The sequence below is a fragment of the Anthonomus grandis genome, chromosome 22 (assembly GCF_022605725.1).
Source record: "Anthonomus grandis grandis chromosome 22, icAntGran1.3, whole genome shotgun sequence".
NCBI lineage: Eukaryota > Metazoa > Arthropoda > Insecta > Coleoptera > Curculionidae > Anthonomus > Anthonomus grandis.
In genome coordinates, this window is record NC_065567.1 from 35,568,378 (window position 1) to 35,591,055 (window position 22,678).

Below are 22,678 nucleotides of genomic sequence, written 5' to 3' on the forward strand. Positions count from 1 at the left end.
GATGTACAGGTTGGAGAATAGAAGACTACACAGAGGCATTATAAATGGCAACATTGTTTCTCGCTTACTTTCTCGTAAGCGGCGCGCTGGATTTCGATCGTCTGATATGCTATTTTCGGCATGGCACAATCAGCAGACCTCATTTTGGTGTGTAATTGTATACTGCATGGTTGAGTCTTAAAGCGCTATGTTATTTTATTTTGTATATTTATCATTATGGCTGTTTATAGCCCTTCCGAAAAAGTTCAATTGATTAAATGGTTTTATGGAAGCAATTCGGCAGTACAATGCAGGAATTTCTTCTCAGTAAATTTTGAAAATAGTCGATTCGTTGTTCTAAACTTATTTCAAATGTCTCCAAGAATGTAGAAATTTTTACATCAAAGCTCAAGATTTAAGAACCACTTATTAAAAAGATCCAGGTGATAGAACGGCGAGAAGAAATGGTTTGGAGTGCTTTGGTTTTGGATTCAACACGATCAAGCAGAAGTGTTAGGAGAGGAACTGGGTATGCTCCATAAAACTGTGACGAGTATTTGGAAAAAACATTGATACAAATGTCCTAAATATTCCAAAACTCAGGATGTGTTTTCTGAAGACCAGTGGCGAAGAATGGCATTTTTGTGAGACCATGATGAAAAAAGCAATGAAAGTAAAAATTTTTTAGAAAATATTTTGTTTTCAGATGAGTCATCTTTTCAATTGCATGGTAAACATAATCCTTCCATTGTTCGTTACTAGTCTCAGGAAAACGAGCACAGAAGTTTTTAGTTCCGTACTCAGTACACTCAAAAGTTGAATGTTTGGGCTGGTATTTTGGGCGACCATGTTATTGGGCCATTTTTCATTGATGGTACTTGTACTGAAAGCCAAAAAATACCATAAGTTGCTACAAAACCAAGTTTTTTCTGCCGGTTAGCTCCTCCCTGATATAGACCTGGCATCCGTCTATTTTTAACAAGATGGCTGTCCTGCTCATAATGCGGTTAGAGTAAAAGAATTTTTAACCCTACAGTAAACGCGTCGGGTCTAATAGACCCAGACAAAAATATTTGTTTCTGTAATTCTGGAAAAAAAACCGCCAATTAGTGCGCGCTCTAGTACTTTTTAGTGCTGCACCGCTACGCATTTATCAGTAGTTTTGGCCCAGTCAAGTGAGAAACAACAATTTTATAGTTAATTTCGGTCTCGCAGACCCAACGCGTTCCTTTTGGTAAGTTTTATTTTTATTAATTATTTTGGTTTATTTTAAGATTTGTTTGCTTTTTAGAAAAAAATATGAATGATATTTACGGCTTGTTTGTTTTTACAGAAAAATGGATCCTTATGAAAAAGAGATTGACCCAACTTTATGAAGAAGTTCCATCAGATCCTGAAAATTATTTAGATTCTGAGGCTTCAGAAGCGGATCCACAGTATGAAATCTTCAGTGATCACCAGTCTGATAGCGAGCAGGAGATAGAGGAAGATGAACTTATTGAAGAACCACTTGGTCAACCGAGAGTAGGTGGACGTAGTAATTTACAATTAAGTTCAAAAGACGGAATGAAGTGGAATAAAACATGCTTTCCTAAAAATGTGAGAACGCGGCAAGAAAACATAATTGTAAGATTACCCAGAGTAATTGGCCCAGCTCAAAATGCGCAAACTCCATTCGAAACGTGGCAGCTTTTTTTCGACGATGATATCGTTATGGATTTAGTAAACAGCACAAACATATATATTGAATGTATCTCTCAGCGATTCAAAAATAAATCTGATGTACGGCCGACAGATGTAATTGAGATGCGCGCACTAATTGGTCTACTTTATCTAGCTGGAGTTTACCATGGAGGAAGAACATCAATTTTTAAATTTTGGTCGAGGGATGGTACAGGAGCGGAAATTTTTCCAGCAACAATGGCTCTAAGAAGATTTCGTTTTTTACTAAGGTGTTTGCGAATGGATGATATTCATACAAGGGAAGAGCGTAAAAGTGAAGACAACCTAGCTCCAATTCGAAAAGTTTTTGAAGCAGTGGTGCAAAATTGCCAAAAACATTACTCTGTCGGAAAACATACAACAATCGACGAAATGCTGTGGGCTTTTAGGGGCCGATGTCGTTTTATAGGATGTACATACCCAATATGCCGGCCCGATATGGACTCAAGGTATTCTCACTGGCAGACTCAAAGTCTTTTTATACTCTAAATATGGAAATGTATTGTGGCAAACAACCTGCAGGGCAGTATTTAGTAAGGAACAACGCTTCCGATGTGGTTGAAAGGCTGTGCCTACCAATATCGAAATCCCGAAGGAACGTGACAATGGATAATCGGTTCACCTCGGTTGAAGTGGCCAACAGATTACTAAATAATCATCAGTTGACCATAGTAGGCACCCTTAGGAAAAATAAGCGTCAAATTCCAAAAGAGTTTTTTACCGTACGACCAGAAAAGTCATCAAAAAGATTTGACTATTGTATCGTATATCCCAAAAAAAAAAAAAACAACAGGTGATATTGCTATCGACGTTACATCAGGACGATTCCATTGATGCTTTATCTGGAGCAGTCAAGCCAGAAATCATTACTTTTTATAATTCTACCAAATGTGGAGTCGATACTGTCGACCAACTTACCGCAAAGTATAATGTTGCTAGAAATACGCGTAGATGGCCCATGGTAGTCTTGTATGGGCTGCTCAATGCTGCTGGTGTTAACGCTCTTGTTATAAATAGAAACAATAATATTAATAAAAGCAGCATTGATAGAAGAATTTTGTTAAAACAACTTGGTATGGAGCTCATATTGGACTACATGAAGAGTCGAGTAACCTCGCAATACTTGCCACGTAAAATTCGACAACTTGCTGCGAGGATTAGTGGTACTGAATTGGTGGAAGTTGTCGAAAACGTTCAAAATAAACGGGGAAGATGCTACTTCTGTAAAGATCGTAAAACAAAATATACCTGCCGTTTTTGTAAAAACTATATATGCCTCGAATATACTGTACCTATTTGTGAAGTTTGCAAAGAAAAAATTACCATATAAATATTATAGAGGGCGTGTCAATGAGGCGGAGCCTAAAATGTGTCATAAGTTTAATTTTTGCTTATTAGGTTAACTAAGTAGAATATTGCGATTATTTTCTATTAGAATATTACCTTTTGTTTGTTCTTTTAATATCTCTAACAAAAAAATAAATTTTTAGATGTAGTACTTACAAAAATTTAGTTTTTTTCCTTTGTGGGTATATAAGACCCAACGCGTTCCTTAGTGGTAGATTTTTTAAGACGCGTTTCCTCGACGGTTAACAAATACTTTTCCTAACGGTAATATTAGATGCCGTCCAAGATCCCAATTTGTCACCAAATGACTTGTATTTGTATGGTTATCTTAAGAAGACTATTTATAAACATCATAATAATAGACCAACGAATTTAGAGGAGTTGAGAAACAAAATTGTTGAATCCACCAATTCCATTTTACCTCCAACTCTTTTGGAATTAAGAAGCACCTCTTACGATCGGCTAACCTTTTGTTGATCTAAAGAAGGAGGTCTTTTTGAGCCTTTTATTTAAAAAAATATTTATTAGGTTATATAGAGTTTTATTTTCTGTTCTTTTAAAATGTTTACATTCTATTTTTATGAGAGTACATATTTTATTTTAATAAGAACAACGCTTTAATTTTTAATATGCAATGCATAGCATAAAACAATTGTAATTACGAATCTATATGGGTCTTACAGATGTAATTTTTGCATTAGAAAAATATTATACAAATGCCGCGTAATATTTTTTCAAATTTTGCCTTCGGAGATACAGCCCCACCGACGTCAGACGCTTACTAAAATAAAATTTTAAAAAATCTCGCAATAAGCTCGAACCTCGAACCTTTATATGGATTCATTCGCCAATCTGTATATAGGCTAGTGTCGGGTAGCGATTTGTTAGGCTGGGTAGAATCGATAGATAATAAGGTGAGCACAATAAATCATAAACAGTTTGAGATGCACTTGAGAGTGAAAGGTGGAATGTGCTGTTGAGTTTATTTATACTGAAGGCATTTAACAAGGTGAATGGTGTGACGATTCATTTTATAAAAAATGTGGCAACGTTGGAGCTAATTTATGATTATTTGTTCTAAATTAGCGAATCATAATGTCAAAATATCATAATATAAACATAACCCTAAAATTTAAATTTAAAAGTGCCTACTTCCGAAAATAAATCAACAATGTATGTGGTGTTGGGCTCTCGTTCAGGCAAAATATTATATAAGACTGCAATTAAATTACAATGCAATTTATTAAAAAGACCACTTATCCATCATGAAAAGTCCCTACGGTTTCATTCGACTCGCCGATTGGAGGAAGCTTATAAATTAATAAAAACTAAGTGCTATTGTAAGTATTACAACTATTTCCTTAAGTTATTACACACTAAATTGAAGGACGGAACTATAAAAGAGATTAGCCATTCGTTTATTTTGCGTAATTTAATAAATGCCAGCCTTTGAACATATATTTTGAATGTATGTGCTCTTAAATATATTTAGTAAAGTATTCAAAGAATTATGTATAACATTTTATTATCTGAACTCAAAAAAATTGGTTTGAAGAGTTTTGGAATGGCTTTCTACAGAAATAATAAGTTTTGATCCCCTATTTGTAGATATTAGATTTCAACACAAGTTTGTAAACATAGTAAAAAACTATTTTTTGCCTTTTACTTTGGCTTAATAAAACATAGTCCCATGGTTGGAACCTTTGGTGTGACACTCAAATTATGAGACAGGTTTATGAGAGCAGTTTCAATCTTCTCCTGAAGATGCAAACATTGTTAGCGAAACACATGTCAAGAGTAAAAATAAAGAGCTTTGGTTAGTGGTAAAACACTCTCATTTAATACATTTCAACAAAATTTCTGTTGGATATAAGAACAAAGGAGCATTATATGTTTATTGAAAAGGGACAGTTTGTAAATTAGGGATAATAGAATAAGCTTACAGCCAATCTACACCTGCAGAATCTAGTCCTTGCATATGAGAATACAAGTCCACAAGTAATAATAATATTGGCTTTTATTATACAATATTCAACAAAATAGTAATAGTAAATGGGTACCTCCATACTACACAAAATATCCAATTTCAAAGTCTTTCTTAAAGTTCTATAAGAAAACACATTTATACTTAAATTTAGTAGAAAATTACTGGCAAGTAGCAAAGATTTATACTTAGTTCTAAAGGTTGAAACAGAGGTATTCTTAATTAAGTGAAACAAACTAGTATTTAGAAATTGTACAGCCAAAAAGAGAAAGAACTTCTCAATTCAGAAGTTTGATGCAGAAGATAACTTCAAATCTTATATTTCTGAGATTTATTTATTTATTTATTTATTTATTTATTTATTTATTACAAGTTCAGGTTGCGAACAGTACACAAGTACCAAAAAAGCATCCACTGTGTATATATAACAAACTTATGATAGGTTTACCAAACATTGTCTTAAATTTACATGTTACGTGTGTAGATACAATCAAAAAGAAAAGGGAAATTTAGATGAATACACTAATGAGATTAAATAGAGCGTAAACTGTTACAAGTTCTGAATTAAATAAACAAAAATAAAATTATTCTATCTTTTTTAAAAAGTAGGTTTTTAATTGGCGTTTGTAGGATCCTATTGGCGTTCCAAAAATATCCGAATTCAGAAAATTGTTGTAAAAATTAAAAACATTTTGAATTCTAGAAAGTGGAGAGTTCTGTACTACGTTGGTTCGATAAAAATCAGCTGCAAACAAGTCTCGGTTTCTTGCATTTTGCCTTGGTATCCGTATATTAATGTGAGATAGAAGATAATGTAAATCGACGTGACAATTTACTATTTTATAAAGCGTAAAAAGATCTGTGATATTTCTTCTGTATTCAAGAGTTAAAAATTTAAATTTGGCCCGTATAATGGTATAATTATGGTTGTATATTGGCATATTGGTCTTAAATCCTAGATATTTTAAAAAACCTATTTTGTACCCGCTCTAGGCGCGTAATGTCTACATTGTAATTCGGATTCCATATTACTGAGGCAAAAGAAAGTTTACTGAGGACAAAAGCATTATATTTTAAAATCCGTTGAATTTCTTTTTATGAAACCAGCCATCTTATTGGACTCGCATATCACTCGCTCAATGTGAGATTTAAAAGTCCATTTTTCATCCAGGATTACTCAAAGATCTCTAATCTGTACAACTTATTTCAGATTACTGCTATTTATAGAGTAAGGCGATATTATTTTGGTAATATTTTTTGTAAAAGAAATACAAAAGCACTTTGCAGAATTTAGAAAGAGACGATTTTTCTGACAGTATTGTTCAAGGCGCAAAAGGTCTTGTTGGATTTTGAGGCAGTCATCCATGGTCTCGATTTTTAAGTAGATTTTCAAATCATCTGCAAAAAGTAATATTTTACAGTGTTTAAAACATTTTTTTTTTATTGAATTTATATATATTATAAAAAACAACAGACCCAGGTCACTGCCTTGCGGTACACCTGATGTTATGTCAAACCACTCGGATTTATGGCCATCAATAGTTACTCTACTTTTTCTACCTGTATTATAGGAACAGGATAATCTAATTATTGCAGGATCAACATCGACTTCTTCAAGACTTTGTATTAATATTTCAGGATCAATTTTGTTGAATGCTTTACTGAAGTCGGTATATATCACATCCACTTGACCTTTGTTATCTATTGTTCTAGTGACAAATTCTGAAAAGCATAGTAGATTTGTTTCAAGAGATCTTTTAGGGTAAAAACCATGCTGTTCTTGAATAATTCTATGTTTTACACTCGGAAAAATTGTGTCGTACATAATTTTTTCCAGGATTTTGCCAAAAATGCATAACTTGCTAATGGGCCGATAGTTTGTCACGTCTTCCCTATCACCATTTTTAAAAATTGGTGAAATTTCGCTTAATTTCAATTTTTGAGGAAAAACTCCTGATCTTAACGACTTATTGAATATAATGCCTAGTGGCTTGACCAAACTATTTGCGCAGTTCCTTACCAAGATAGGTGGAATATTATCTGGCCCAGGACTTTTATTTACATCTAAATCTTTACATATCTCAAGGATTTTTTTATTTTCTGAAATTTCGTATATTTTAATATTACTTTTATTAAAAACAACTGGATTTGATGTATTATAAACACTCTTAAAAGATTGAGCAAACAAATTGCTTACATCCCTGCCACCTTTTGCAGAAATATTACCTAATTTTACGGCGTGTGGAATAGACACATTGTTTTTTCTCTTATTGCCAACAAAACCCCAAAATTTCTTTGTATTTTCCAAAATGTTGGATTCTATGCTATTTATATACTCTTTATAGTCATTTTTTATCATTTGTTTAGATAGGGTTCTAAGCTCACAAAATCGATCGTATGAAGCTCGATCACTGTATATTTTATATTTTTTATGGAGTTCGATTTTTTCTTTTATTACTGCGATTGTTTCGAAACGAAAATAGATAGGAAAGTTGCCTTTAACTCTACGCACCGGAACTAATTTTTCTATAATTAGTTCTATTTTGTGATAAAACTGGTCCACCAGGACATCTACGTGAGCGCCCGTTAAACCGATTTAGATTAGTAAGTCTTGTCTAGCTGTAAATAGTTCACACAGATTTTGAGGGCCTTTGTGCTTGTATACCCTATTCACAAATACTGCAAAATGGAGGTTAAAGAGCTGGTCATATTTCAAAATATTATTAGTTGTGCCAACAAGTATTACATGCTCAAAATTGCAGACATTGTACACAAAGCAACAAAGCAAATTCCTGCATTTTGGGCCATCTGTACCTTATGTTGTAAGTTGCAGGTTAAGTATTTATAATAAACTACATTGCAATAGTCCAGCTGGAGTAAAATGAAGGATTCAATTAACATAAGTTTAGTACTAACAGGCAATAAAATAAACTTGAAGGAATAAAGACTTTTTAGTTTAAAGTATACTGTTGACAGTTTTGTTTTGACATGAGCCTCAAAACTTAGGTTCTTATCAATTATTACTCCATGATTACAAGCCTAATCAATACAATGTTTATATATAATGTAAAATTTTTTAAGCGAACTATATTAATAGGCATATCAGAACCAACAAGCATAAATTTGATCCTTTTGGCTTTAAGAACAAGACTGGTATCAGGGCATTCAAATATACTAGATATATTATTGTTAATCCTCTGAATTGATCCACTCGACACCTTTGGTCAAAATCCAAATCCAACAATTTGGGTATCATCAGGGTACAGGTGGACAGAGCCATACTTTACTTGTGTTGAAAGTTTAGTCATTTACAGATCGTGTTTTCGTTCGTTACTTACAGGAAACCGCATAGAGGAGAAATTTTGCAACGTCGCGCGTGTACGAGTGCCTGCGACAGAGCACCGCCCCGGCCGGACCGAGGACGGGATTATAATAAACATCTGACTTTCGTGGGAGCTGCGTCGTTTGGCGACAAAATGTCCCAAAATATTACGCGAAAATCCAGGCATTTTTAAAATATTTATTCTAATGCGGGTTTTACAGACATGACAATGTGTAAAACCCGCATAGAATTGTAATCTTAAAATGTTTAATATGCTGTGTTTTGCATAATGAAAATTAAAGCGTTATTCTAATAAAAAATAAAATATCAACTCGGATAAAAATATAATAAAAAAATCAGAAATAAAACTCTAATAAACAAACTTAACAACATATCATTTTTTAAATAAAAGGCTCAAATAAACCGCCTTCTTTCGCTAAACAAAAACTTAACCTATCGTAAAAGCTATTTCGCACCTCCAAAAGAGTTTCAGGTAAAATGGAATAGGCACCTTCGACAATTTTATTTCGCAACTCCTCTAGATTTGTTGGCCTACTAAATTCATGCTTGTAAATGGTCTGCTTAAGGTAACCCCACAGATTAAAGGCATTTGGAGACAAATCTAGAGATCTAGGAGGCCATTTAATATCGCCAGTCCCACTAATAAGGCGGTTAGGAAAAGTATTTGTTAAAAATTATTTTACCCTAGTTGCGTTATGAGCAGGACAGCCATCTTGCTGAAAATAAACCGATCCCAGGTCTACATCAGGTAGGATTTGAATGGCAGGAAGAACTTGGTTTTGCAGCAACTCAAGGTACTTTTGGGCGTTTAAAGTGCCATCAATAAAAAATGGCCCTATAACATTGTCGCCCAAAATACCTGCCCAAATATTCAATTTCTGAGGATACTGGGTATGAAACTGAAAACTTCTGTGCTCGTTTTCCTGAGACCAATAACGAATAACGAACAATGATTGTGTTTGCCATGTAATGGAAAAGAAGATTCATCAGAAAACAAAATATTTTTTAAAAATTTTCATTTGCCTTTTCCATCATGGTTTCACAAAATTCCATTCTTCGCCACTGGTCTTCAGGAAATATTTCCTGAGTTTTTGAATACTTGAAACATTTGTACCCATATTTTTTCGAGATACGAGCAACAGTTTTATTGCCCATTCCCAGTTCCTCTCCAACACTTCTAGTGGACCGTGTTGAATCAAGTTCTAGGGTACTGCAAACCATTTCTTCCCGCCGTTCTATATCCTGGACCACTTCAACAGGTGGTTCTTGACGTTTTGTGTGGCATTTATACAATCTTGAAGACAAAAAGATGTCTCAAAATTTGTAACCACATTTAAAACCGTTTTTGCACAAGGAATCGGTCTATTCTCAAATGTCACTAAAAACAAATCTCTATATTGTACTGCCGAATTGCCTCCATAAAACCATTTAATTAGTTGAACTCTTTTTTTGGAAGGGGTATAAACAGCCATAGTGAAAAAAACACGAAAATAACGCTCAAAAATTATTAATGCAACGTGCAGTAACACAGCAAAGTGAGGTCTGCTGACTCCCGGTTCAAAAAATAAAAACGAAAAATTCCGCCGCCTGCAAGCCGCAACCAAGCGGTGTTGCCATTATTTTGGGTAATACGTAGCTCACGATAACACGATTTGTATATTAAAAATAACATGGGTCCGAAATTACTACCCAGAATCACAATGTCTGGCACAGACCTGTCCACCTTACCAACTTGTGTTCTTTGAAATAGATAGCTGTAGAAACACCGGCATGCTTCCTCAGTGAAGCCATAGTATGATAAGGTCTATATGAGTGGATAGTTCATGTACAATATAGCAGAGCTACTACAACTATATATTAAGGATAAAATACCATTAAATATTACATGTTAACCATTAAATAAAATCACAATATTTTCAAAAATTAAATTACATATAGCTCAAACTTAAGGGTCAAATACAGGAACAAAAATGAACATCTAACAAGGTACATGTATAAATCAATTTCCTGACACATTAGCCCCAATGTGTTAAAAAATAAATTCAAACCAAATTTTAAAAGCTTACACAAATTAGCTTACACAATTTAGCTTTACACAAATTGAAGATAGGCTGCACTGCTTTCGAGCCATAAGTGCCCAATCTGCATCTATTTTGTTACTGCAGTAAATAATTCGATCTCTGGGCACAAAATGAATGCTTGCAAAGTAAACAACTTTTAGATGTTGTAAATTAAGTCTCTGGCCATGATTCTTAACTTGCATGCAGTGCTTATCTGACCACAAACACACAGTCCTACCCAGAAATCTGGTCACCTTAATAACATATGATGATTATCCAATAAAATCTTTTGACGACAAGTTTGTTTCATTTATTAAGTAAATTGGTCCCGCGCCATATAAGCTATCCTTTAATAAAGATAAAAAGTAGATAAATATAATCCACTAGTATCTCCAGTGGCACAATTAACTAATTGTGTCCACCTTTATTTCGGGAAGAAATCAGCCAGTAGTTCTTCGCTGGATAGTCAGCATTCAGCAGTTTATTCTTTGTGAACCAGTTTTGAGCAGTTGTTAAATGATCCAAATATATATGAAAAAGATTAGTGAGTGGTGCTGCTACTATAAGTAGATTTACAATCAAAATTTTCAAGATGAAAATCATTATTTAATATCTCATTGGCTAAGCTATTTACATAGAAAATTAAGAAAATTGGGCCTAAAACACTTCCCTGAGCGATTCTATAATAGTAATGTAGTTTTCTTCAAGTTATGACCACTTTTCGTTGCTTTGTCACAGTTGAGATATATGACCTCATAGTTAGACCTCCAGTACCATATTTTTCAAGCAGAATTTAATGCTTTATACTGTTAAAAACTTTGGACAGATCCAAGAAAATTCCCATGGAAATGTCCCAACCTTTCAGAATTTTTTCAATGTAATCGTAATTGCTGTCTCAACAGATTTGACGTACACAGACCCAGGATCACTTTTTAATAAAAGATTAACGACGACGTTTGTTAGACCTAACTAAACTTTAGATTCATTATAATTTTGTATTGTCATATTTTAAATCTGAAACATGTACATCCAACAAGAAATGTCCTGAAACGCAAGGAACTTGTGTATAATTTCCTCAAATGAATTTATGTCACATTGAATGGTGACCAGTGGAGCACACTTTAGAAACACCAAACATGGTCTAACATAAGAAAAGTAGGGATACTTGGAAAGTCTTTCCTATGATGAGAAATAAAGCGAGTTGATGAGAAGCCTTCACAAAAATTAATTTTGGGATTAGTCCCAGATCCTTAACACTAATCAACGTTTTGAGATCATTCCCAATAACTTACACATAACTGCAGTAAATTTCTATTTGTAGAAAAAAACGGAACAGAGCACTTCAGACACAGTGAAAGTAGACAATTATTTATAAATGATTTAAATCCAATTAAAAGACTTAAGAATTATGAATGGATATAACGGAGGGAACTTGTGGTAACCCTGATGTCAACTTAATCTCATGTGATTTATCTTATATATGCAAGACGAGATTCTCAAGTAGGTTTAAGTTTATTAAGAAGAAGTTTATGATTCACTTAGGTATTATAATAGTCTGTACATATGCTGTCCACCTGTAATCCACGTTTTATGGTATATTAATATTTTCATGAAGGTTAGTAATGGTTAATTTAAATACATTAATAAAAAGCTTTTTATGAAATAGTTTTTTCAATTTGTTTATCGACAAGAAATTCATTAAAGTAGATGTTTTTGTAACAAAAAAAAACCTTTGGTATTATGTATCCTATCTACATTTATTCTCATTATCCAACATTAATAAGCATAAAAATACTACAGGACAAAGCATGAAAGATAATTTTTTTTGAAAAAAAAAAGAAAATCTTCATTAACCCTTGTATCAAGTACATTCCTTTGCAATTTTGAGGAAATAAGTATTAAATATTTACATTTATGAGACAAGCCATTTTTCTGAAATCTAACTAACATAGTATACTTACATAACCTAAATTTTACTTTAGCCAAAAAACTTCCTCAAGATGTGAACCCGAAGGCAGTATTTGCCTGCAATGAATTGGACTTGAAGGAAGTAAAGGTGTATGGCTTCGACTATGATTACACATTGGCATGTTATAAACCCTCATTAGAACACCTTTTATACAATTTAGGCAGACAAACGCTTATTGAACAATATAAGGTTAGTATCAAAGCATTCTATTTTGATTTTCTGATCCCTTATTTGAAATAGAAAATTAGTTCTTAATGAAAATTTGGTTCAATATATTTGAGTATTTATCATAGCTTATAGCTGTTATAGAGATAATACGTACACTACCGCTCAAAAGTATTTGCCCACATATGGTTGTTTTAAAGTTATAACTAAAAATAATAAACCCATCAGTTATCCTTATGAAACGATTTATTTATAACAAAATGAATATAAACAATACATTTTTTAATTAATTAAATGTAAGAAAATCAAATGTTGGATTCATCTACATGTCCGCCTCGATTTTTAATAACAGCTTCACAGAGTTTCGGTAGTCTTCTAATTATTTTGTCCAAAGTTTCCTGAGGTATCTTGTGCCACTCTTCTTGGATGATACTCCACAAGTCTTCTTTTGATGTGGTGCATGATTTTCGCGCTTGTCTATCCAGTTCATCCCACAGTAATTCGATAGGATTGAGGTCCGGTGATTGTGGGGGCCATACCATAACTTTCAGAAGATGTTGCCTTTGTAATTGACCTAAATATTGCTTGCACAATTTCGACGTGTGCTTGGGGTCATTGTCATGTTGAAAGATGAAGTTTTCCCCTATTATTCGAGTACCAGAAGGAAGTACATTGTCACTTAAAATTGTTTTATAACCCTCTTTTTGAAGAATTCCCTCTATTCTAATTAGATCGCCCACTGCAGATCCTCCGAAACAACCCCACACCATTACCGAACCACCACCGTGTTTAACTGAGGCCACCGTACAGTTCTCAGCGACCCTTTCATTGGCATAACGGCGAACAAAAACTCGCCTCTTCGTTCCAAAAACCTCGAATTTCGATTCGTCACTCCAGAAAACTTTCTTCCAGTCATCAATGGTTCATTCTTAGTGTGATTGGGCCCACTCAAGTCTTTTCTTCTTATTAACATCCTTCAGTAGCGGTTTTGATACAGCTAAACGTCGTTTAATACCAGCATTATAAAGTCGCTGTTTTACTGGCGAAGCACTGACCGCTTTTTTATACGCTCCTTGTTGATTTTTGCTGTGATTTCAGGGGCGGTAAGGCGTCTATTGCGTTTGCTTGTACTTATAATATTTAAATCCTCCTTTGAACTTGTTGCCTTTGGCCTTCCCGATCGAGGTTTGTTGCTAATAGTCCCTTCTCTGGTGAATTCCTAATATTATAATCGACAGTCCGCCTTGGAATTCTCAAATCCGTCGAAATTTGACGGTTAGTCTTTTTAGCCTTATGAAGTCCAATGATAATACCTTTTGTTTCTACCGATAACTCTTTTGTTTTAGCCATTTTAAAGAATGTTGAAAAAGCAGCAAAGAAACGGTGACAATCGTCAATAAGCAAGCGAAATTATTTATCAGTGTTACACAAAATCAATTTTTGAAGACTAAACACCTTTAAATGTTTCAAATTTCATCGGAAACGAGCTGTAAACAGATTAGTTTTTTAGAAGAATTTTATTCATAAATTTCATTCATAAAAACATAATAAGAAGAGACTCTCACTCACTCTCAGTTCAGTTGGTATTTAAGTAGTTAACTTTTTTCCATTTTTCCCAATATCTAGGTAAAATATCAGATTTATATTTTTTAGTATCCACCTGAAATTGCAAATCTAGAATATATCCCAGGTTTTGCAGTAAGGGGTCTGCACTACGATGTAGAGAAGGGTGTGTTACTAAAATTAGATTCATTTTTACAAATTCAGTTTGGTACTGTTTACAGAGGACTGAAAGCATTGTCAAAAGAAGAAGTCCTTGATCTTTACAAAAACAGGATTATACCTATTGCTTATGTCGAGGGACATACTAAAAATGCCTCGGTGAGTATTTTATTCCCTTGACCTCAAGAAGTTTATAATAAAAAACTGCATTTCAATTTTTCAATTTTTAGATTCTTAAACTTATAATTTCTCTCCATTATGTTATAATATATTTTACTGTTTTAGTTGGTATTACAGGACACACATTCAAAGATGGTCCAGCTTGCAGATCTATTTTCCGTACCTGAAATGGGTCTTATTTGCAATGTGACTGATTATTTTGAAACAAATCATATTGATTATCACCCGGAAATACTCTTTAGGGATGTTAAAGTACATTAGTTTAAATTTGTTTAAAGGATTTTTATGTAATGTATAATTTTAGAGTTCAATTAGAAATTCCCACCCTGTAATGCACAAGATAGTAGGGCAGAATGTTGCAGAATATATAGAAACAAATGACAAAATGAGACCGTTTTTTGATCGATTAGTAAATGCTGGAAAGAAGTTGTTCCTGGTAACAAACAGTCCATATCACTTTGTGTAAGTAAATTATATTAGCTATTGACTGTGTTTTTAATAAAAGTGTTTATCATTTTGAATTAACTTTTAACAATGGTAAAAATTTGTTTGTACAGTTTTTTTATAACTTTAGAAATGCAAATTATTTAAATGTTTATTTATAAACTTTTAAATGGCCTTGTGATTTGTCCCTAACTACTTAATAAAATTTCATTTAATATTCCACACCGTAATTTGAGGGTAAATCGATTGTTTTCGCTGCCATTATCGTACCAACTATGCTATGCACTCGCCTGTCGAAAGAACCTTGAATCTAGTAAACTCTAATGGAATTTCCTTATTGCATTTTAAGAGTCTTATTAAGAATTTATAGGATTTTGTTTTTTTGAAATAATTTTGCTCCATGAATAGTAATTTGAAGTACATTTGATCATTGTCATTAATAATAATATATCTTGTTTTTTCTTAGCTTTTGCAATGCCAATTTTTACATTTTGATAGATTATTATTACTACTTGTAAACCAGTTTAATTATTTTTGTTATTAAGATTAATTCTGATAATTATTTTTAATTAATAATTAGTGGTTAGGTAGACTAGCTTTTATTTTTTTTCAGAAATATTTATATTTTTTTGTAATGGGATGGATCCCGTGTATTGATTGAATATAAACATTTGTATAATGAATGTTTTCTTTATATTTTCAAACCATTTACTTAAGTTCAGTGAATGTTGCTAATAAGGGTACTTATAAACCCAAGTTTTACTCCATAATTGCATCTTCATTCATATCTCAGCATCATCTTCTTTCATTCACTTCATTAATTTAAGTAATTTCAAATATCTCCTAAAATGTTATGAAATTTTACGGAAATTTGCAAAATCGGGGAGAACTTGTGTTTTTATAGTAAAAATGTTACATTTTCATGAATAAATTTTAAACCATTTACTAACGTTATAATTCAAAATGACCCATTTTTTGAAATTTAAATGCAATGGGTACTCGTTTTTTTAAATTAAATTTAGCTTTTCGTGGAAAACGGTTTCATTTGCCTTTTGCATAATTGTTTTTAATTGTAGAAACAAAGGAATGGAACTTTTAATAGGTCCAGATTGGAAAGACTATTTTGATGTATTAATTGTACAGGCCAGAAAACCTAGATTCTTTACTGATGTGTCTAGACCTATTCGAGTATTTGACGAACGTAGTGGTACTCATATTTGGGATAGAGTTAACAAGTTGGACAAAGGAATTATCTATTATGAAGTAAGTAGTGTCTCAGGAAATCCCAATGGCAGCTGGTAGTTTAAGGTATCTAATCAGTTTAATATGTGTTCATTTTATTAATCAAACAAGCAACAACAAATTATTTGGAATTTAAAAAATATTATATAATTATATAATATTAAAAATTAAAAAAAATATTATATAATTCTTCAATGATTATGGATTTAAGGGCACTGTAAAGCAACTTCAAGAGTTGACAGGATGGAGAGGACATCAAGTTTTATATTTTGGTGATCATCCTTATAGCGACTTAGCAGATGTTACTTTGGAACATGGGTGGAGAACTGGTGCCATTATTACTGAATTAACCGTAAGGACGAAGTTATACTTAATATCAAAAAGCGAATAGCTTTTCCTTAATAATAATTTATATTGATTGGCTTTTTGGGTTGCAGCACGAAATCGCGACTCTAAATAATCCAGAATTCAAGAAAAATGCCAACTGGTTACAGATGCTAACACAGTTAATAGAAGATCATCAAGATTGCGAGAATCCTGAAGAGCAAGCCGTTTTAGCAAAGTGGATGAGCGAGAGGGATAGGTTAAGGTAATTTTTTTAACGAATTTTATTGATTGTGATTTAAATTATACACTACCGCTCAAAAGTATTTGCCCACATATGACTGTTTTAAAATTATAACTAAAAATAATAAACCCATCAGTTGTTTTTATAAAACGGTTTATTTATAACAAAATGAATATAAACAATACATTTTTCAATTAATTAAATTTAAGAAAATCAAATTTTGGATTCATCTACATGTCCGCCTCGATTTTTAATAACAGTTTCACAGAGTTTCTGTAGTCTTTTCTAATTAATTCCAAATTCTAATTAAGTCCAAAGTTTCCTGAGGTATCTTGTGCCACTCTTCTTGGATGATCCTCCACAAGTCTTCTTTTGATGTGGGGCATGATTTTCGCACTTGTCTATCCAGCTCATCCCACAGTAATTCGATAGGATTGAGATCCGGTGATTGTGGGGGTCATACCATAACTTTCAGAGGATGTTGCCTTTGTAATTGACCTAAATATTGCTTGCACAATTTCGAAGTGTGCTTGGGGTCATTGTCATCTTGAAAGATGAAGTTTTCCCAATTATTCGAGTACCAGAAGGAAGTACATTGTCACTTAAAATTGTTTTGTAACCCTCTTTTCGAAGAAGTCCCTCTATTCTAATTAGATCGCCGACTGCAGATCCACCGTACAGTTCTCAGCGACTCTTTCATTGGCATAACGGCGAACAAAAACTCTCCTCTTCGTTCCAAAAACTTCGAATTTCGACTCGTCATTCTAGAGAACTTTCTTCCAGTCATCAATGGTCCATTCTTTGTGTGATTGGGCCCACTCAAGTCTTTTCTTCCTAATAACATCCTTCAGTAGCGGTTTTGATACAACTAAACGTCCTTTAAGACCAACATTATAAAGTCGCCGTTTTACTGCCGAAACACTGACCGCTTTTTTACGCTCCTTGTTGATTTTTGCTGTGATTTCAGAGGCGGTAAGGCGTCTATTCCGTTTGCTTGTAATTATAATATTTAAATCCTCCTTTGAACTTGTTGCCTTTGGCCTTCGCGATCGAGGTTTGTTGCTAATAGTCCCTTCTCTGGTGAATTTCCTAACATTATAATCGACAGTCCGCCTTGGAATTCCCAAATCCGTAGACATTTGAGGGTTAGGCTTTCCAGCCTTATGAACTCCAATGATAATACCTTTTGTTTCTACCGATAACTCTTTTGTTTTAGCCATTTTAAAGAATGTTGAAAAAGCAGCAAAGAAACGGTGACAATCGTCAATAAGCAAGCGAAATTATTTATCAGTGTTACACACAATCAATTCTTGAAGACTAAACACCTTTAAATGTTTCAAATTTCATCGGAAACGAGCTGTAAACAGATTAGTTTTTTAGAAGAAGTGCATATTTTCGGTACATTGTTTGTTATTTGCAAGACTACTTTTAAATACTCAGTGTTTTTCAACGAACCATAGTTGATAGGTATGCTGTTTAAGCATATATTCAATTTGCAAAAGAGATACAATCTAAATATAGGTATAAAGATAAGATTTTTGTATCTAATTTAAAATATTAAAAAGAATACATGGTGGGCAAATACTTTTGAGCGGTAGTGTCTATTAAAAACCAGGTAGAGTAATTACAAATAAGTTATTTTCACACTACGAATTTCTTGATGTATTAGTGTTTTCTTATTTTTCAGGCAAGACATAAAATGCGTTTTTAACAAGCAGTTTGGAAGCGTTTTTAGAACTTACCATAACCCTACCTACTTCTCTAGGAGACTCTTTAGGTTTGCCGATATTTACACCTCAAATTTAACAAATCTATTAAATTATTCTGTGAATCATACGTTTTATCCGAGAAGAGGTGTTATGCCACACGAGTATATATCTTACTTTGTTTAACATTAGATTGTGTTAGAAAATAACAAATTGTATACCTATTTAAATTAATTTTTTCAAACGGTATGTTCTGGTGGAATTTTACACTGGATCAAGTGGAATTTGGAGGTTTTCTTAAGTTTCTATAGAGCTTTTAATTTAAAACAGTAATCAGTGGCTTAGGCTATTTTAACCTTTTCATTAAAAAATCTATTATTTAAAAAACCAATAGTTGTATCTAATTTGAATGCAAATGCGGCTCGTTAGCTGGTCTCACATTAATTTTTTCTTATTAATTCGACTATTGAATCAGAATTATAGATTGGTAATTGTTTTTTCGCTTCTAGGGAAAAATCAAACTGGCTAATAAACACGTCAATTTTTAAATACTAAGTTCTTTAACACTGGTAAACAGCCATTTTGTCGCAAGTGTTTGGGCATGTTTTCTTTGGTAATTTTGGTCTACTGAGTCAGAAAATCATGTCCATTTTGTCCTATCAGATCAAGTTTTTAAGATATTGTTTGCACTTATGCAAAAATTCAGCATTTTTTTTCGGCAATATTTTTACAAATAACAACACATCGAATAGAGTCCACCTACCCAATAAAACATCAAAAAAATAGGGTATTTTGATTTAACATGCAATGAAAATAATGTTAAAAGTTATGAAGAACATGGCTTTTTTGCTCTATTTCAGAATTACATTAAATTCGCATGGTTATAAAACTAGCATATCATGTTGTATCGCGATAATATTTGCAGGAGTTGTTGCATAAAATTTCCGTGATACTGCTAAAACAGCAAATAACGTTTGTTGTTTATCAAACATAATTCTCTAATCCTTTATCATTTTTTGAATTGCAATAAGCATGAACAATATCATACTTAAGGTATTAAATCATTATAGCATTCAATAAGATAACCTGATCGAAGTCATATCAATTATAGTTAACTAATGATAACTATGAGAGGATATTACGTTTAACGATATAGTATAACGATTAACTGTTTTTTCAATTATTATGAATAATATGTCCTTTAGTCAATAAAAATGTATTCAGTCGTTCTTGTTTATTGCAAGTCCCACGTGTTGCAAGCTTTGTTAATTATGAAAGATCTGGCTAATTGCGAGCTTAATCATAAAATGGAAAGGGAGATCTCCTGAAAATTAATGCACCTGGTCGGTTATGCTGAAGGCTCCAGCAATCGTGTGAGTATTCCATTTTGCTTGGTTCTTTGCTCCATAATTCTGATATCCTGGTGAAACGGTTTGCCTTGTTCTTCACTATAATCTACTAAATTGTCAGGAAAATAGTTCTAGTGACTGAAAATAATGGACTTTGCTGCTCATATTACAGCCAAGTTTTTTAAAATTCGAGAGCCATCTCACCAAATGTTTCCGATTAATGCCTCGTTATTAGTCGTTTTATAATTACCGAGGAAACGACTGATACGAAGGATGACTAGTCGCGCCTTTCTTTACCTGATAATTTTTCCTCGTCATGTTCTTGATAAAATTTGCATCTTTGATTAATAATCTTATTTGGAGCCCGTAAAAAATTTCCGCTCTAATTTTATCCATGCTCAATTTAGAGAAAACAGTTTTTAAGTATTCAAAACATCCTTCTTTTTATTATCTTTTTGCAAGTATCTAAATATCAGTAACAATTAAACGTACTGATTGGACATAACAACTCATACGCATAATTCTAGAAATAGCTATGTTGGTAGAGAGATCCTGATATTCAAATAAATATCCCTTTAGTTGATAGTGCCCATTTGTTAATTATAAAGAATAACTTCAACAATTCTTATCAGGCTAATTGATATTTGGATATTGAAAAATACATTTGATTGGATACTATTGATTTATAGAATTTAATTAATTTTTGTTTGAATTTGTTTCTGCAGTTTGAATTTCACAGAATGATGGAAATTACTCGAAAAATTATGTTTCCTTTTTCATTTAATAATATACTTTTTGATCAGAAATAGTGCTAACAATTTTTTTTCATGGTTCTCGATCAAAATGTTTCCATTATTGCAAAATTGTTTTTTTGCAATATCTTAAAGACAAGACCTGATCAAAACAAATGAATGTCATTTTCGAAATCACTAAAAAACATATTATAGCGCCAAACAATTTTTTTTTTATAAAAAAGTTTAATAAGAGATCATATCATCTAAAGCTTCTAAGAGCTTAGTATTTTCTTTTAATCCTTAACTAGTTCCATTTACTTGAAGTTTTTTTGATAGAATATTTAATGTATTAAGAATTTTATCTGAAGATCAATCAATACTTCTTAGAATACCTAATACTGTTGTTGGTTTAGAATATTAATTTAACTAAAATTATAATAACGTGACTCATCTAATTGATGAATTTTAAATACTGCTTAGAATGGTATCAGCTTGATGCCCGTAGATTACAAAAAATGTTGTGCCAAAATATGAGATAATTCAACGAGTGCTAGATGAAATTTGTGTGCTTCATTGTGTATAAATAGCAAAATATTTTCCATTTAATTTAGCTTAAAGCTCTCCAATTTTTCTCGACGTCATGGCAGTACCATCAACTGTCCTATTAACAGTAAATTAGAAATTTGTTCATTATCCAATTATCCTGTTATTAGGTAATGATTTAAAGCAATTGATTGTTTTTTTAAATTAAATCATGCAAAAAAGTTTTTTTTTATATTTGGAAGGAAATTTTAAAAAGGGTACTAATGAATCATACAGGTTAAAGGACCTGTATGCTAAGTTGAAATTTAAGGGCCTTTCAATCTTCTCCATACAAAAACTGCTTGACCTTTTCCATTTACTTTATTTAAGAAAAACTTCTAAATGAACAAAAAAAACTTTTTTATGTTGGTCAACATCTTTGGGCTTACTTAAACGCAATAATTTCATATTTAATATTTTTCTTCTTTTACACAGGTTTAAATAACATTTGCTCCTTCCTGATTCCTACTTGTTTATGTTTCAAACCATTCAACTATGATCTTAAAAATCTCTACTAAATATTTTGAAAATTTCTTCAAACTTCACTTGATTCAATTAGAAATTTCCAGTGATTTAGTAGAAATCATTTGAGTGATCCTTTGTAAACTTATATATTAAGAACGAAAATTAATCTATTCCAAAAAAAAATTAGAAAATTAAGCACAAAATGTATGTTTTTATATTATCGGTTTGATACTGTGGTCGAAGCGCAACATTTTTTTCGACTATACTATATAATTTATATTTTTTATAAAACGTTTTATTGGCCTTATACTGGAGATCTAGGGTCGTTCAAATATAATGGTTTTTCGTTAACTTTAATACAATTTTTATCGCACATGCAACATAAATATATTGCCTTGTTACTCAAATATTGGTTGCTCGCCATCAATTATTGAAATGTTTGTAAGGATTGTTAAATTTATGTCTTTAAAAGAAGGGGTTTATGATGGAAAGTAAACTAATCGCCTGTAATTTCAAGCTATATTAAATAGTAGGGGAGCGTTAAAACTGAATGTTTAAGTTTTTAGCAAAGGGATTGTACTTTCCTTAATACACTAATGCTTTTTTAAGTGACATAGTATTAAAACTTGTATTTAGGCCGCATTTTCAATATACAATTACAATTTATTCAAGATTTACATACTTTGTACTTTGATTGCTTGTTTACTATATTTTACCAATAATTACATTATAATTATTGCCTAAGTTTGCTCATAGACCAACGGACTTTAGTTTCATATTCTTTTATAAACCTCTTACTCGAACTATATCATGAATATTATAAACATGCCATTTTGCCGAGAACTCTTAGAGTATAATTAGAATTAAGTTTAAAAACAATTATGTAAAACTTCAAAAAATGCCAAATTGATTGTTATGGAATTTTTTGAGTTTGTCTTTAAAATTATACTAAATAAGAAAAAAATAGAGGCGCTTTGTATTTATTTGGATTGTATTTCTTATAAGTCAAAAAATGTATGTTTGCATAGGTAGTATTTAGTATCACTTTTCAGCATTAATTAATTATACTGTAGATTTTATGCTATTAGGATTGATATACAGTCTGTTTTACTCATGC

General features: G+C 32.2%; 1 protein-coding gene across 2 annotated transcripts; it reads left to right on the forward strand.

Annotated features, from left to right (window-relative positions):
• The first annotated feature begins 4,171 nt into the window (after window positions 1-4,171).
• Window positions 4,172-22,678, forward strand: LOC126748773 (5'-nucleotidase domain-containing protein 3). Of its 2 annotated transcripts, none has more exons than XM_050458220.1 (9): window positions 4,172-4,388; window positions 12,418-12,593; window positions 14,223-14,450; window positions 14,589-14,723; window positions 14,776-14,933; window positions 15,992-16,178; window positions 16,369-16,509; window positions 16,595-16,746; window positions 18,413-22,678. In XM_050458220.1, exons 1-9 carry the CDS (start codon window positions 4,220-4,222, stop codon window positions 18,615-18,617), a joined length of 1,551 nt encoding a protein of 516 aa, XP_050314177.1. In that variant the 5' UTR covers window positions 4,172-4,219; the 3' UTR covers window positions 18,618-22,678. The 2 variants fall into 2 exon arrangements, with proteins under 2 accessions (XP_050314177.1, XP_050314176.1); XM_050458219.1 differs by having other exon boundaries at window positions 4,173-4,388; window positions 14,577-14,723; window positions 18,413-22,677.